General features: G+C 41.1%; 1 protein-coding gene across 6 annotated transcripts in view; it reads left to right on the top strand.

Moving 5' to 3' along the window:
* ppp4r4 (protein phosphatase 4, regulatory subunit 4) overlaps positions 1–16,176 on the top strand; it is a 185,097-nt gene that overhangs the window by 119,078 nt on the left and 49,843 nt on the right. For 5 of the 6 annotated variants that reach the window (XM_072568280.1, XM_072568279.1, XM_072568278.1 and 2 more), the window contains one exon: positions 14,641–14,820. The exons of the other annotated variant lie outside the window; for it this stretch is intronic. In XM_072568280.1, the coding sequence (XP_072424381.1) occupies positions 14,641–14,820 (180 nt within the window). The remainder of the gene's footprint in view (positions 1–14,640; positions 14,821–16,176) is intronic. 6 annotated transcript variants of the gene reach the window in all.

The raw sequence follows: 16,176 nt of genomic DNA, 5'->3' as shown, positions 1-16,176 counted from the left end.
TGGGTAAGCAGATAGAGGAGAAGCTGGCCCTGATCTCTATCATGCTGCAGAAGCATGAACAGCAGCTGGAAGGCCTTGAGAAAAAGTCCATTGAGGTAGAATGCTGATTCCGATTCGTCCAAGGATAGGTTTCAGGTCCTGAAGACGCAGGTCCATAATTTGCTTGACCAAGTTGATGACCTCAAGAACAGGGTCAGGAAAAAAAATATTTGAATCATTGGTCTGCCGGAGGGTAAGGAAGGTGTGTGACCAGTGGAATTTATTGCGGACTGGTTGCCGAAATTTCTTAACTTGGCAGCTAGAATGGGAAGCTTGAAGATTGAGAGAGCTCACCGGGTCACAACATGGAGGTCAGGTCTGGACCAATGTCCTTGTCCTATCTTGGTGCAGTTTCATCACTACAGAGATAAGGAGGGAATCGTGGAAGCTTCCAGAATTCAGGGAAAGGATCTGAAGGCCCTACTTCACAAGGGCTCTAAGATCATGTTCTTCCAGGACTTCTCAGCAGCGGTGATCTGGAAAAGAAAATTCTATGATGGCATCAAGAAAAGACTGAGGGAACTCGGGAACCAATACTCTCTGAGGTATCCGGCTGGAGGAGGCAAGAGACTTTGTGGACAAATTAATTTAATCTGTAAAAATAGTAGTGTTGTTTAGGTATGTCTCTTCTTTAAAAAAAAGAGAAGTCCGGTTGTGGCTTTCTTTTTCTTTTTTTTATTGGTAATAACCTGGTCTAAATTGTGCTCAGAGGTGGCTGGGATCTTTACTTTCAATATTTACTTTCAGAGCATGGGTGGGGTACTTACTTTTCTTTCAAAATGTCTTTGTTCACATTGTTATTCCATGGTATATTTTCTTTCTTTGCTGCTTGTGTTTGTGGTGCGGCTTTAGCTAGGAGAGAAAATGGTTAGGATGGCTTGATGCCTACTCACAGGCAATTTATGCCTGGTTCAGGTATTTAAATGCCCTTGCTGCTATATTGACAACGGGATGGGAAGTTGGGTTTGGGATGTGTAGATGCTCCCTTTGAGCAGGGGGTGACTTCCCCTATTCAGCACCATTGACGCTTTACATTTGGTTTTTTTTTGGTTTTTGTTGTATATAATCTTTTATAGCTTTGTAGGTTTGTTAACTGCAATGGTTTTAGTTTATGTAGTTGTTATGTTTGATGGACATTGCGACACTGAGCTTGGCGATTTGTAATTTGAGTTCCAACTCTCTGGAATCTAAATGTTACTGCAGAAGGTATGGCTAATGATTTGATTAAATGGTGTACCTGGAACATCAAGGGAAGTCACTCACCAATTAAGGGGAAGAAGGTACTCTTGAGTCTTAGAAAGGAAAAGGTGGATATTTCTTTATTACAGGAGACACACTTGAATGATAAAGGAGCATTTGAAACTACAGCAGAATGGCTTTGATTGGGTTTACTTTTCATCCTTTAATACCAGAAGTAGAGGAATGGCTACATTGGTTAGGAGGAATCTCCCATTTGTTAAAGTCACACACGGAAGGTTTGTAATCCTCAAAGCCCTGATAATCGGGGAAGAATGTCATGTTTGAAATGTTTACTGCCCTTCGGCCCATCCCCCCAAGTTTCTGGTAGATACGTTCTCTAAATCTCAGCGTATCATCATGGGGGAGATTTTAATTGTCTTACGGACCCCACAGTAGACAGGTTCCCCAAAACCCCCCGATATTCTCTGTATAAACTAAACAATTAGTGGATCTGTGTATGGAGTTGGGGATGATGGAGGTCTGGAGGCATCTGCACCTTGCAGGCATGGAATTGTTATTTTTCAATCCACACAGATGTCACACCAGGATTGATTTATTTTTCTGACCCCCGTGGCAACCCTGGACTTGGTGGTACCTTGTATGATTGGTAATATTACCATCTCCCATCATGCTCAACTGTACCTGTTCGTTAAGATTAAGGATGCTATAGTGGACCTGAAGCACTGATGAATGGATCCCTTTACCCTTAAGAATAATAAGTTTGTGGAGTACTTCTTTAAGGAATTTGGGCTTTCCTAGACATTAATTCAGGCTTTGCTAGTATCCAGTATTTCCTTTGGAAAACTGCCAAAGCCTATGCTCTGGGGTTAGTTATTTCCTACTCTGCCAGTAGGAAGCAGTAGAGGGGTGAGCAGCAACATCTCCTTGAAGCACAGTTGAAGGCAGCCAAGAAGGCTTACTTTGACAAGCCCTTGTTGGCCAAGCTACAGAGGATTATGGCGCTGTGGTTTGCATTGAATTCCGTGCTCACGCAGACGGCAAAGAAGGAGCTTACTTTCGCAAAACAAATGTTGTATGAGCATGGTGACAAACCAGGCAAGTACCTAGCATATCTCACCAGGAAAAAGAGTGCCCCTCAAGCCATTATGTTGAGTAGGAAAGGTGTTGGGAACCTGACATGTGATTCTAAAAAGATTAATACAGCACTTCAGAGATTTTACTCTGCATTATACCAATCTGAGGGTTGTGAGGAGGGACGGGCCAAGATGAAACCCTTTATCAGGGATCTGGAGCTTTCAGGTGGAATCCCTGAACAAGAGTCTTTTTTTGAATGCCTCTAATCAGAGCATGATGTGCAGGAGGCTGTGAAGCAGCTTCAGGGTAGAAAGGCACCCGGTCCTGACGGACTCCCTAGTGAATTCTATAAGGAATTTATAAGCATATTGTCAGCCTGATGCTCAACATGTTTAATGATTCATGCAGTCTACCTCTGAGAGAGGCCAATATTTCGCTCATTCTTAAAAATAGGAAGCTCCTGGAGGACTGTGTTTCTTACGTGCCCATTTCACTCTTAAGTGTTGACTTTAAAATCCTGCCTAAGAGTCTTGTGTTAAGGCTGGAAACTGTGTTACTATCTATTGTTAAAGAGGACCAGAACAGGCTTCATAAAGAGCTGCAGATCCTCCAATAATGTGGGGAAGCTGCTTAATGTAATTCAAGCATGTCAAAAACAGTCGGTACAGGGATTGGTGATTTCTTTAGATGCAGAGAAGGCATTTGACCAAGTTGAGTGGCCGTACCTTTTTTATAGTCTAGAGCAGTTTGGCTTGGGCAAAGCCTTCACAAGATGGGTAAAGGTTCTCTACAGTGACCATCTCGCTGTGGTTATCACCAATGGGGCGCGATCAAGCAATTTTAACATTTTTATGGGCAGCCGACAGGACTGTTCCCTTTCACCATTGCTTTTTACGTTGGTGATTGAGCCGTTGGTAAAGGCCATTTGCAGGGATCCCAATATATCGGCTCCAGAGGTGGGGTCAAAATTACATGATTTTGTTGTACGTCGACAATGTCGTCATTTTTTTGTCAAATCCAGCAGTTTCAAGACCTTGCCTGATACAATGCATCAGCTCGTTTGGCACCTTTTCAGGGTGCAAGATTAATTTTGTAAAATCAGAGGCTATGCCTATGGGTGGTCTCAGGAAGGTGTTAGGTCCTGAGAGCAAATCTCAATTCCTATTTAAGTGGTCACGTGGGGGTTTTATGTATTTGGGCATATTCATTACTTCAGTTTTTGATCGGTTGTTTAAAGCTAATTTTGTTCAATTAGTCAACAAAATCAAACAAGACCTTCAAAAATGGGAGGCGCTTCCGGTCTCATGGTTAGGTCGGATAGCTCTTATTAAGATGAATATTCTCCCCCATCCGTTTGTTATGACCGATATGAATGCTCCCCTGAGTTTCGATAAGCAAATGTTCAGGAGACTGAACAGCTGGTTCAGCTCTTTTATTTGGCATTGTAAGCGGTCCCTTATTAAATTAGCTAAACTGCAGTTGCCTGACAGACTGGGGGAGTGGATCTCCCAGACATTAAAACTATCAACCAAGCTTGCTTTTATCTTACATGATTGGTTGGGCTTGTGGGGACCCTCTTTGAATATGTTTAGATATTGAAACCTCTCAGGCAAAGTGTCCCCTTACAAGCTTGCTGTTTTTGGACAAAATGACGACAGTTAACGAATATTGCCATAACCAAATAGTTATCAATACTGTTAAAGCATGGAGGGCAATTTGGCAGATGGAAGGCAATATTGGCAAAACACCTTTTCTTACACCTATAGAGGGTATGCCAGGTTTTCAACCAAGGATGATGGATTCAGGATTATTTGAGGGAGATACAATGATGTATTTTGATCAGTTAGCGTGGAAATATCTTGGAGGGACCTCTTTCGTTTTTTTCAAGTTACGGATTTTATTCAAAAAAAATTACACTCCAGACTGATCCCTACAAATCTGACATAGAGAAGAGGGTGCTCAGTGCTAAGAGTACACTTTCTGTCGGCACTCTATATCATCAACTTGGGGGGTGGGGGAGGGTGCAGGCCCTCAGGTGAGTTTGATCAGCTTTGCAGGGTTTGGGAGAGAGAACGAGACGTTGAGGTTTCCTCAGAGGCATGGGAAGATATATGGGAAAATGTAAGAAAGATATCACTTTACAATAGGACATATGCTTTACAGTTGAAGATTCTCCACAGAGTCCACTTGGCTCCAGATTGTTTGTCAAAATTTAAACCATAAGTATCTTCAACATGCCCAAGTGCAAAGTTAGTACGGACACTCTTACCCATTGTTTCTGGTCCTGTGGCAGGTTTCAAACATATGGGAGTGCTGTGGCAGGTGCAATGGAGGGGATTTGAAGTGTAAGGGTGGAGAAGAACCCGATCTCTTCTCCTCTTCTTGGCCTGCCCAGTGTATTCCTTGTAGATGCGCATAAGAAAAACCTTTTCAACATCCTCACTTTCTACGCAAGAAAGAATATCTCGTTAGGTTGACTAAACCTCCCCCCCCCGGGCCTATCGGGTTTGCATAAGATTGTTATGGAACATATCCCGTTGGATTTTCTCAAAAGTATGGTACACCACAAAACTGAGAATTTCTATAAGACATGGCAGCCCTTTTTGGAATACCTGGACACCGATTTGTCTGCCACAACGATTGTGCTTTACAAGTCCAATATCCAGAGAGGGTGAACTGCGAACGGATAAATATGTGAAAATTAATACTCTCGATATTCAAGAGTTAGTGTTTTGTTTTGCTGCACGTTATTATTATTTAATAGTTTGTTGTTAGGTATTATTTATTTAGTTAAGTAGTTAGTTGGAGCTTTTCTTATTTTTTTTATATATATTTATACGTGAAGGTGGTTTGGGTTTTTAAAATTTTTTTGTGTTTTCTTTGTATTGTATTGTATTTGTTGTAATATTTTAAAAATCTACTTTTCAATAAAAATACATGTAAAAAGAAAGAAAATTGCAGGAAAAAGCCCAATAAAAAAAAAACCTGGTCACTTTAACTTTAGTGGTGGAGAAGATTTTGAAACAATTAAATAAAGTTAGTGCAGAGGAACCTTGATTATCCGAATGACTTGGGTAGGGAGTATTTTGTTCGGATAATCAAATATTCGGATAATCAAATGCCGGATAACACAGTTTAGCCAAGCATCTGGACCTTGCGATCTTGTTCAGAATATCCAAAATTTGGACTATCGAATACTGGATAATCGAGGTTCCTCTGTGGTCATGTGGAAACACTGGGGTTGATTAGAAAGACCAGCATGGATTTCAAAAGGAGAAATTATGTTTAAACTAATTTAGATTAGATTAGATTCTCTACAGTGTGGGAACAAGCCCTTCAGCCCAACAAATCCACACTGACCCACCAAAGAGCAACCCACCCAGACTCATCTCCCTCTGACTAATGCACCTAACACCATGGAAAAATTAGCCTGGCCAATCCACCTGACCTGCACATCTTCGGATTGTGGGAGGAAACCAGAGTACTCTGAGGAAACCCATGCAGACACTGGAAGAGTGTGCAAACTCCACACAGACAGTCACCTGAGGCTGGAATCGAACCCGGGTCCCTGGCACTGTGAGCCAGTAATGCTAACCACTGAGCCATCATGCCGCCCACTATGGGCAATGTATATTAGTGGTCTAAATCATAGTGTATAAAGAACAATTTCAAAGTTTGCAGATGAAATGATACTTAGAAGGGTTGTAACCTTCGGAGATCAGTGTAGAACTGCAAAAGAACATTGAAACTTTGGGCAGAGTGGGCATACAGATGGCCGATGAAATTTTCCTGGTTGAATTTCCAGCAGTATACTCACTCGACTTTTGTCTCACTGTGCTGAATTTATCTGCACACTAATTGTGCTTTGTGCAAAGCAACAATCTTTCTTATATGGATATGCCTAGAGCCACTACTTAAATACAGGGATCAAAAATTAATTCAAGCGAAGGAATTCAGGTATTTAAATTCTAACTGCGACATCTGGCAGATACTTCCTTTAAAAGTTCTATTTTAACTTATTGAAAGGTTATTCTCTGAATCTGACTTTAATTCTCAAAAGTTAGGAAGAAAATGAATGAACTATCATCGAGTTTGCAGATGATATGTGGGGCAGCAAGTGGTGTGGACGACACCAAAAATCTTCAGAGGGAAATGGATAGGCTAAGGGACTGGACAGAAGTTTGAAAGGTGGAAAATAATTTGGGAAAGTGTGAGCTTGTGCACTTTGGTGGGAACAATATTGGAGCTGAATGTTTCTATAACAAATGACTGCTGGAAACTAGGAGTCCTTGTGCATAAGTCACACATAGCCTTCACCGAAGCTGAACAGGGAATAGAATCTCGACATGTGGATGCAGGCCATTCCATCCCATCAAATCCACACCAATCCTCCAAAGAGCATCCCAACCAGATCCACCCTCCCCACCCTATTCATGTAACCCTCCATTTCCAATGGCTAACTCATCTCACCTGCTTATCCTTGGACACTATGGACAATTTAGCAAGTTCAGTCCACATGACCTGCACATCTTTGTATTATTGAAAGAACTTAGAACATAGAACGTTACAATGCAGTACAGGCCCTTTGGCCCTCGATGTTGCGCCAACCTGTGAAATTAATCTGATGCCCTCTAACCTACACCGTTCCATTATTATTCATGTGTATGTCCAATGCCCAGTTAAATGCTCTTAAAGGCAACGAGTCTACTACTGTTGCAGGCAGGCTGTTTCACGCCCCCAATACTGTCTGAGTAAAGAAACCATCCCTGATGTCTGTCCTAAATCTATTACCTATTAATTTAATGCTATGTCCCTTCATGTTAGCCTTCATCATCCGAGGAAAAAGGCTCTGACTGTCCACCCTATCTAACCCTCTGATAATCTTATACATTTTGATTAAGTCACCTCTCAACCTTCTTTTCTCCAATGAAAACAGCCTCGGTTCCCTCAGCCTTTCCTCGTAAGACCTGCCTTCCACACCAGGCAAATCTCCTCCTCTGAACCCTTTCCAAAGATTCCACATCCTTCCTATAAAGCGGTGACCAGAACTGTATGCAATACACCATTTGTGGCCTTACCAGTGTCTGGTACAGCTGAAGCATGACCTCATGGCTCTGAAACTCAATTCCCCTACCAATAAACGCCAACACACCATATGCCTTCTGAACAACCCTATCAACCTGAGTGGCAATTTGCAGGGATTTATGTACCTGGACACTGAAGTCTCTTTGTTCATCTACACTGCCAAGAATTTTACCATTTGCCCAGTACTCAGCATTCCTGTTACTTCTTCCGAAGTGAACTACCTCACACTTTTCCACGTTAAACACTATTTGCAACTACTCAGCCCAGCTCTGCATCTTATCTATGTCCCTCTGTAACCGACAACATGCTTCAGCACTATCCACAACTCTGCCTACCATAGTGTCATCCACAGATTTACTAACCCATCCTTCTATGCCCACATCCAGATCATTTATAAAATGACAAAAATGACCAGCAGTGACCCCAAAACAGATCCTTATGGCACACCACTGGTAACTGAGCTCCAGGATGAACATTTCCCATGAACCACCATCCTCTGTCTTCGTCCAGCTAGCCAATTTCTGATTCAAATTGCTTTATCACTTTCAATCCTGAAACTCCGTATTTTGTGCCGACCATATGGAACCTTATAAAATACCTTTATTGAATTCCATATACAGCACATCAACAGTTTTATCTTCATCCACCTGTTTTGTTGCCATCTCGAAGAACTCAATAAGGTTTGTGAGGCACGACCCATCCTTCACAAAACCAAGTTGACTATCCCTAACCAAATTATTCCTTTCCAGATGATTATAAATCCTATCTCTTATAACCTTTTCCAACACCTTACCCACAACCGAAGAAAGGTTCACTGGCCTATAATTACCAGGATTGACCTAACTTACCTTCTTAAATAAGGGAACAACATTTGTTATCCTCCAGTCTTCTGGCAATACTCCTGTTGACAATGATGACATAAAGATCAAAACCAAAGGTTCTGTGATCTCTTTCCTGGATTCCCAGAGAATCCAAGGATAAATCCCATCTGACTCAGGGGTCTTATCTATTTTCAGATCTTACAAAATTGCTAAAACCTCTTCTATGTCAACCGCAATCCCAACTAATCTAGTAGCCTGTATCTCCGTATTCTCACTAACATTGCCCTCTTCCAGTGTGAATACTGATGAAAAATATTCATTAAGCACTTCCCCTATGTCCTCAGATTCCACACTCAATTTCCCACTACTGTCTTTGATTGGCACTAATCTTACTCTAGTCATTCTTTTATTCCTGATATACCTATAGTAGACCTTAGGATTTCTCTTGATCCTATCCACCAACAACTTCTCATGTCCTCTCTTAGCTCTTCTTAGCCCTCTGTTTAGATCTTCTCTGGCTAACTTATAACTCTCAAGCCCTCTAATTGAGCCTTCACACCTCATCCTCGCATAATCCTTCGTCTTACTCTTGACAAGAGCTTCAACTTCTTTAGTAAACCATGGCTCCCTCTCTCAATAACTACCTCTCTGCCTGATAGGTATATTCTTATCCAGGACCTGCAGTAGCTGATTTTTGAATAAGCTCCACATTTCAAGTGCATCCATCCCCTGCAGTTTCCTTCCCCATCCTATGCAACCTAAATCTTGCCTAATTGCATCATAATTGCCTTTCCCCCAGTTATACCTCTTTCTCTGTAGTATATACCTATCCCTGCCCATTGCTGTTGTAAACATAACCAAATTGTGGTCACTATCACCAAAGTGCTCATCTTCCTCCAAAACTAACACCTGGCTGGGTTCATTCCCCCGTACCAAATCCAATATGGCAGCGCCCTTGTTGGCCTGTCTACATATTGTGTCAGAAAACCCTCCTGCACACATTAACAAAAACTGACCCATCTAAACTATTTGAATGATAGTATTCCCAGTCAATATTGGGGAAGTTAAAGTCCCCCAAAACAAATACCCTGTTAGTCTCACTCCTATCGAGAATCATCTTTGCTATCCTTTCCTCTGCATACCTGGAACAATTTGAAGGCCTATAGAAAACTCCGAACAGGGTGACCAATCCCTTCCTGTTTCTAACATCATCTCAAACTGCCTCAGTGTATGAGTCCTCAAATGTTATCTCAGCTGCTGTAATACTACCATCGATTAACGATGCCACCCCCCCCCCCACCCCCCAACCTTTTTACCATCTTCTCTGTTCTTACTGAAAAATCTAAATCCCAGAATCTGCAACAACCAGTCCTGTCTCTCCTCTAGCCATGTCTCTGAAATGGTCACAACATTGAAATTCCAGGTACCGACCCCTGCTGCAAGTTCACCCACCTTATTCCAGATGCTCCTGGCATTGAAGTACACACATTTCAAACCAACATCCTGAACGCCGGGCCCTCTTACATCCCCCTGCAGCATGAGTTTAAACCCCCCCCCCCCATTAGCAAATTTACCCCCCAGGATATTGGTACACTTTTGGTTCAGGTGAAAACAATCCTGTTTTTAGAGATCCCACCTTCCCCAGAAAGAGCTCCAAATATCCAAGAATCCAAACCCCCCCCCTCCTGCACCATCCCTGCAGCCATGTGTTCAGCTCCATACTCTCCCTGATCCTCGCTTCACTAGCACGTGGCACAGGCAACAAATCAGAGATAACAACTCGGTTTGTTCTCGCTCTAAGCTTCCACCGTAGCTCTTGGAATTTCTGCCTGAGATCCCCACCTTGCTTCATACCTATGTCGTTGGTACCAATGTGGACCATGACTTGGGGCTGCTTCCCCTCCCTGTCAAGGATCCCAAAAGTACGATCAGAGACATCATGAACCCTGGCACCTGACAGTCAACACACCAATCGTGAGTCTCTCTCGTTCCCAGAAAACCACCAATCTGTCCTCCTAACTGTGGAGTCCCCAATGAATGAAGTTCTGCTCCTCTTCCCCCTTCTCCTCTGAACAACAGGGACGGACTCTGCGCCAGAGACCTGTGTCCCATTGCTTACCCCTGATAAGTCATCCCTCAACAGTGGTATACTTGTTGTTGAGGGGAACCACTACAGGAGATCCCTGCGCCTCCTGCTGGTTCCCTTTCCTACCCCTGATGGTAACCCATCCACCTTCTTCATGTGGCTGTGGAGTAACTACCCCCCTCTCAATAACCCCCTCTGGAAGCTGGAGCACCCGGAGGAAACCCATCAGGGACAGGGAGAATATGCAAACTCCACACAGTCACCCAAGGGGGGAATTGAACCAGGGTCTCTAGTGCTGTGGGGCAGCAGTGCTAACCACTGAGCTACCGTGTTGCCTGCAGGACAGGGCAAGAGGGAAGACAAATGGAACATTAGCCTTGATTTCAGAAGGAGGGGAGGTTTCCCTTAAATTATAGAAGGCAGTGCTCAACCATAGCTGCAATACTGTGAACAAGTTTGGTTCCCTTCTTTAAGAAACAATATATTGGCAGTCTGGAGTAGATTTACTATGCTGATAGAGTCTATCCTGTGGCGTGGAGTTGAGTAGCATGGATCTTTAATCATTGAAGTTTTAAAGAATGACAGATGACCTTATTGACATTTACACGATTCTTGTGGGACTTGACAGGGTAAGATGCAGAAAGGTTGCTTTCCTTTGTGAAAGAGTCTAGCACCAAAGGGTCCAATAACTTCAGAGTAAGGGTCTATATAAAACAGAAAAACAGATAGTGAATTGGAGAATTCTTTACCCCAGAGGGCTATGGAGACAGGGTCTTTAAGTTACTTAAGGCTAAGTAACTTTTAATCTGTAAGGGAATCAAGGATTATGGGAGAAAAGGCAGGAAAGTGAAGTTGAGGATTATTAGATAAACCATGATCCTATTGAATTGTGAAGCAGACTCACTGGGCTGAATGGCCTACATATGGTCTAAATACAATACAGAGAACTGTAAGGTGATGCATTTTGATAGGAATAACATGGGATGTCAATTTTATAAAAAGGGGAATGATTCTAAAAGGCAAGAAGGAGGATCTGAATATATAAAGATGATAGGATAAGTGCAGAGAGCAGTTAATAAAGTGTATCCTGGGGTTTATCAGAGTACAATAGCATAGAGTATAAGTGCAAAGAAATTGTGCTGGACTTGTACGCAGCACTAGTTAGACCTCAGATGGAGAGTTGTGTGCATTTGAGTGTAGAGTACATAGAGAGAGAGTACATAAGGGATTTGCAAGAATGTTTCCAGGGATACAAAATTTCAGTTATGAGGACATATTGGAAAGGTTAGGACCATTCCCCTTAGAGGGAAGGAGGCAAAGAGGGGACATGCTTAATGCTTTCAAAATCTGGACAGCATAGCACAAATTTACTCCTCATTGGAAAAGAATCAAGAGCAAGAGGTCACAGATTTAAAGCCATTTGCAAAAAAAGCAAATATGATGTGGGCAAAAACCTTTTGTGCACAATGATATGTTCTGGATGCACTGCCTTGGAAGTATGTTAGAAGGCAATTCAGTTGTGCATTCAAGAGACATTGGATCATCATTTAAATGGAAATAATATGCAAGGACATGCAAAAAAGGCAAGAGAATGGCACTGATGCTCATTTGGAGAACCATTGCAGATGTGATGGGCCGAATGATCTCCTCCTGCCCTCACACTGTGATTCTGAGTCATCATCCACTTATTGCCTGTAAAGCAATATTACAATTACATGCAAGGATTGTCAAGGTTAATAATTCATGTGTCTAGGACATTATTTACTATGCAGTGACTTAGTACAGTAATTTGCTTCTAAACAATACTTGTGTAATCATAAAAATGATTTTGTTTGTTCTTGCACCTAAATTTTGATTTACCAATATTGTTCTTTCTGCACAGATTAGTAATGTAGAAGAACTTTGACTAAAAAATGAATTTTTTGTCATCTGCTATTTACTGTAAATAGGCAGCGAACAGGGTAAAACTGAAAATATTACATTGTTAGTTCATAAGAATGTTGCAACATTTCCATAATGTAAAAGAAATTCTGACATAATCTAATTTACATATGCAGCCAGTGGATATTATCCATTGCAAATTATCCGTTAGATGGAGGTGATGAGCTTTCTTCTTGAATTGCTGCAGTCTACCTGGTGTAGGTACATTCTACTATGTTAAGAGAGGGAGTGCCAAACAACAGTGAAATAAGAACAATGTAGTTCCATGCCAGGGTGATGTGTGACTTGAGGGGGTTCTTGTGAATGCTACTTAATGTCGTGAATTTGGAAGGTGCTTTTGAAGGAGGAATCAAAAACAGAAGTTACTGGAAGATCTCAGCCGGCAGCATCTTTGGAGAGAAATCAGAGTTAAGGTTTTAGGTCAAATGACCCTCAAAACACTTTTGAGGAGGCTTGGTTAGTTGTTGCAGCATGTCCTATACAAAGGACACATGGTTGCCACTGCGCACTAGTTGTGTATCAATCAAACAAGCAACTTTATCCTGGATGATGCAAGTGAAAATATTCCATCATAGACATAAGTTATGCCTTATAGATGGTGGACAGGCTTTGGAGCCAGGACGTGTGTTAGAATTCCTAGCCTCTGACATGTTCTTGTAGCTGTAGTATTTATACTGATGGTTCAGTTAGTTTCTGATAAATGATCAATTCCAGAATGATGTTGATGGATTCAGCAATGCTAACGCTATTGAGGGGGAAACAGGGGAGAAATAGTTAGGTTTTCTTGGAGATGATCTTATACTTGTGTCTCTCGCATGTTACTTGCATCTCATAAACCAAAATGTGAATGTTATCCAAATCTTGCTGCAGATGGACACTGTCTGCTTTAATATCTGAAGTGTCATTCAGAGTATTGAACACTGCAATCCCTAATAAACATCCCCACATCTGACTCAAGGATGGAGGGAAAAGCCTAGGACATTATGCTGAGGAGCACCTGCAGCTATGTTCTACAACTGGATTGATTCACTTCCAATATTTACAACCATTTTCTTTTGTGGAAGGTATGCCTCCAATCAATGAAGAACTTTTTCCAGATTCCCATTTGGCATTTGCTTGACTTTGACACTTCACTCAATCAAGTGCTGTCAAGGACAGTCACTTTCACCTCAACTCTTGAATTAATCTAGATTGTCTATGTTTGGATCAAGTCTATGATGAGGTCAAGTGCTGAGTTGTCTGAAGGAACCCAATCTGAGCACCAATAAGCAAGTTGTTTAAGAGCTGTTTGATAGCACTGTTGCCTAATATTTGCCAATAATTGGGAATAGATTGTTGGGGTGTGAATTGGTCATAGTTGGATTTGCCTTCATTTTGTGGATGGGAATGTCTAGACAATTCTCACATTGCTGCCAGTGTTGTTGCTATACAGGAACAGATTGTCTCAGGTTGCTGCTGGTTTTGGACAAGAAGTTTTCAGTACTCCTGCTGGAATATTGTCAGGCTTCCTGTGCTTTGCTGTTTTTAGTGCTTTCAATTATTTCTTGAAGTCTCAAGGAAGAAAATTGAATTCGCTAAAGATTGGCAAATCTGATGATGGGGAACTCAGGTGGAGAATAAGAAGGATCACCCATTTGACAATTCTGGCTGCAGATGGTTGCAAATGTTTCAACTGTCCTTTGTACTGACCTGCCGGGCTCCCCTGTCATTGAGGAGGATAGGGATATTTGTGGAACTGCCTTTTCTGTTAGTTGTTTAATTGTTCACCATTATTCACAGCTGGATGTAGCAGGGTTCCAAAACGTTAATCAGGTTAATGAATTTTTGGTTGGTTGGCTCTGCTTTTGCATGCTACTTCTGAGTTGCATGCATGTAGTCCAATCAGTTTACCAGTTTAGCACCTCATTTTTAGGCATATGGTTTTGCGCTCCTCACTGAGCAAGTGTTGATCCTCTGGCATTGTGGTAATGATAGAGTGAGGGATCCCCTGGATTCTTAATTTAAAAATTGCAGTCAAATAGAATTCTGCTGTTGTTGATGTCACATCCTGCCTCATGGATATCAGATTTTGAGCTGTTAAATCCGTTCTGAATCTATTCCATTTAGAACTAACTAGAAAAATGTGACAATTCAGTCTTCACTACTATTCTAGCACAACACTATATAAACAAAGTAAATTATTGAATTTTTGAAGTATGTTTGCAGAGTTTATCTTGGCTATAATGGCAGTCTTGCTTCTAAATTAGGTACTACATCATTGTATGTGCAATAAATTAATCGCTTAGGCAGGATAGGAGGTATCAAATTAATGACATTTTAAATGTACGCACTTAACGTTTTGGCTTTTTCAAGTGTTTGTATCCATCTTATTTTAATTGGAAATTCTGTTGCCAGGTACATGTTCCTGATCTGATTCCAGCACTTTCAATAGCTGAACAGAGAGCTGCCACTTCTTTAAAATGGAGAATACATGAAAAGCTATTGTTGACGTTTTCCTGTCTGCCGCAAGTCATTTCAAGCGATCAGATATACTACAAGTTCTTACCAATAATGTTTAGAATAATGACAACAAATGTAAGATCTATCTCTAGTTTAATTTTTAAGCATTTTAAGATTACGTGCAAGCTCAGTAACTAGACGTATTAATATGCCTATTTGAAGAGGAATATTCTTCCAATTTGCTTGAGTTTGTTTTGTAACTATACATGAAGCATAATTCCTAAGTAGTGTACAATTCATTCTATCTTGTTTTAATTAGCAAAGCGTTCACAGTTTTTGAAATTATCCAGTCAAATCATGTTACTGGTACATATTGTTACAAATTTACATGCAGCCTCCAACTTAATGTATAAAAAGCTAACATAACTTTTATATCCCATTCTGACAATTAGATCCACATTTTACTTTATAGAGTCGTACTTTGAAGGTATTATGTATTCACTTAATACTGTTATCATGTTTAAACAGATCTAATTTACAATAGCATATAAGGAAACACTTCAAATCTGTAATTATTTTTACAAGTGGATTAATTATTCCTGCCTGCAAATATCATTTAAATCTCCAATATATACTTCACGTATCTAATTTGAAATGAGGTATCAAATTATTTCTATTTTTTTCTGTTGTCTAAGTCTAGGCTTTGGCATCAATTCCATGATTTGGAGTGTAAAAACAGCATGCATTCCTGTTGTCTTCTCTATTTATGTCTGCGAAATTTATATTTACTATTTTTAGCTTGCTTCATTGAAATATGAAGATATTAGATCATTCTTAAAACATGTCATTGGTGTGACCACTGAACTATTGGCTTGGAATTTCCAAAGACTAGTTATTATTTCAGTGTTGATGGGAGTTACACATGGAACTAAAAATGTGTTGCTGGAAAAGCGCAGCAGGTCAGGCAGCATCCCAAGGAACAGGAGAATTGATGTTTCGGGCATAAGCCACTCCCTGCATCGTTGTCATTGTAACAGACTCAGAAATTGTCCAGGAAATTGAAGATTATCTGGGTAATTCTGCTATGTCTGGATCCTTCCGAAAGTATCCTTTTTAAATCAGACAATTCAGAGAGTCCAATGAAACTAAGTAAATAGTTGGTCAGGAAAAGTTAGACTATTAAATACTTGGTCTACTATGAAACTGACTTTGAGCTGTACATCTCTATGACTCTATGACACACACCCCTCGACCACTTACATACCTCCACCACTTCCCATGACCTGACCCAACATTTCCGCTACTGGATCTGATCCTCCGTTCCTCTGTTTTGCACCTGTTCCCATTCACCCCCTCGAGACCCTAAATTCACCCTTTTTCACTCACACTACACTTGACCACCTGCTGTTCACCCATCAGGTCCCAAATTTCCTTTACCCTGTGGAATATGCCCCTGCCCACTCCTCCTCTGACCCCTGATGGGCCTGTTTC

Source organism: Chiloscyllium punctatum, chromosome 4 (assembly GCF_047496795.1).
Source record: "Chiloscyllium punctatum isolate Juve2018m chromosome 4, sChiPun1.3, whole genome shotgun sequence".
Lineage (NCBI taxonomy): Eukaryota > Metazoa > Chordata > Chondrichthyes > Orectolobiformes > Hemiscylliidae > Chiloscyllium > Chiloscyllium punctatum.
The sequence above is the reverse complement of the archived record's forward strand: the minus strand, read 5'-3'. Positions and strand labels throughout refer to the sequence as shown.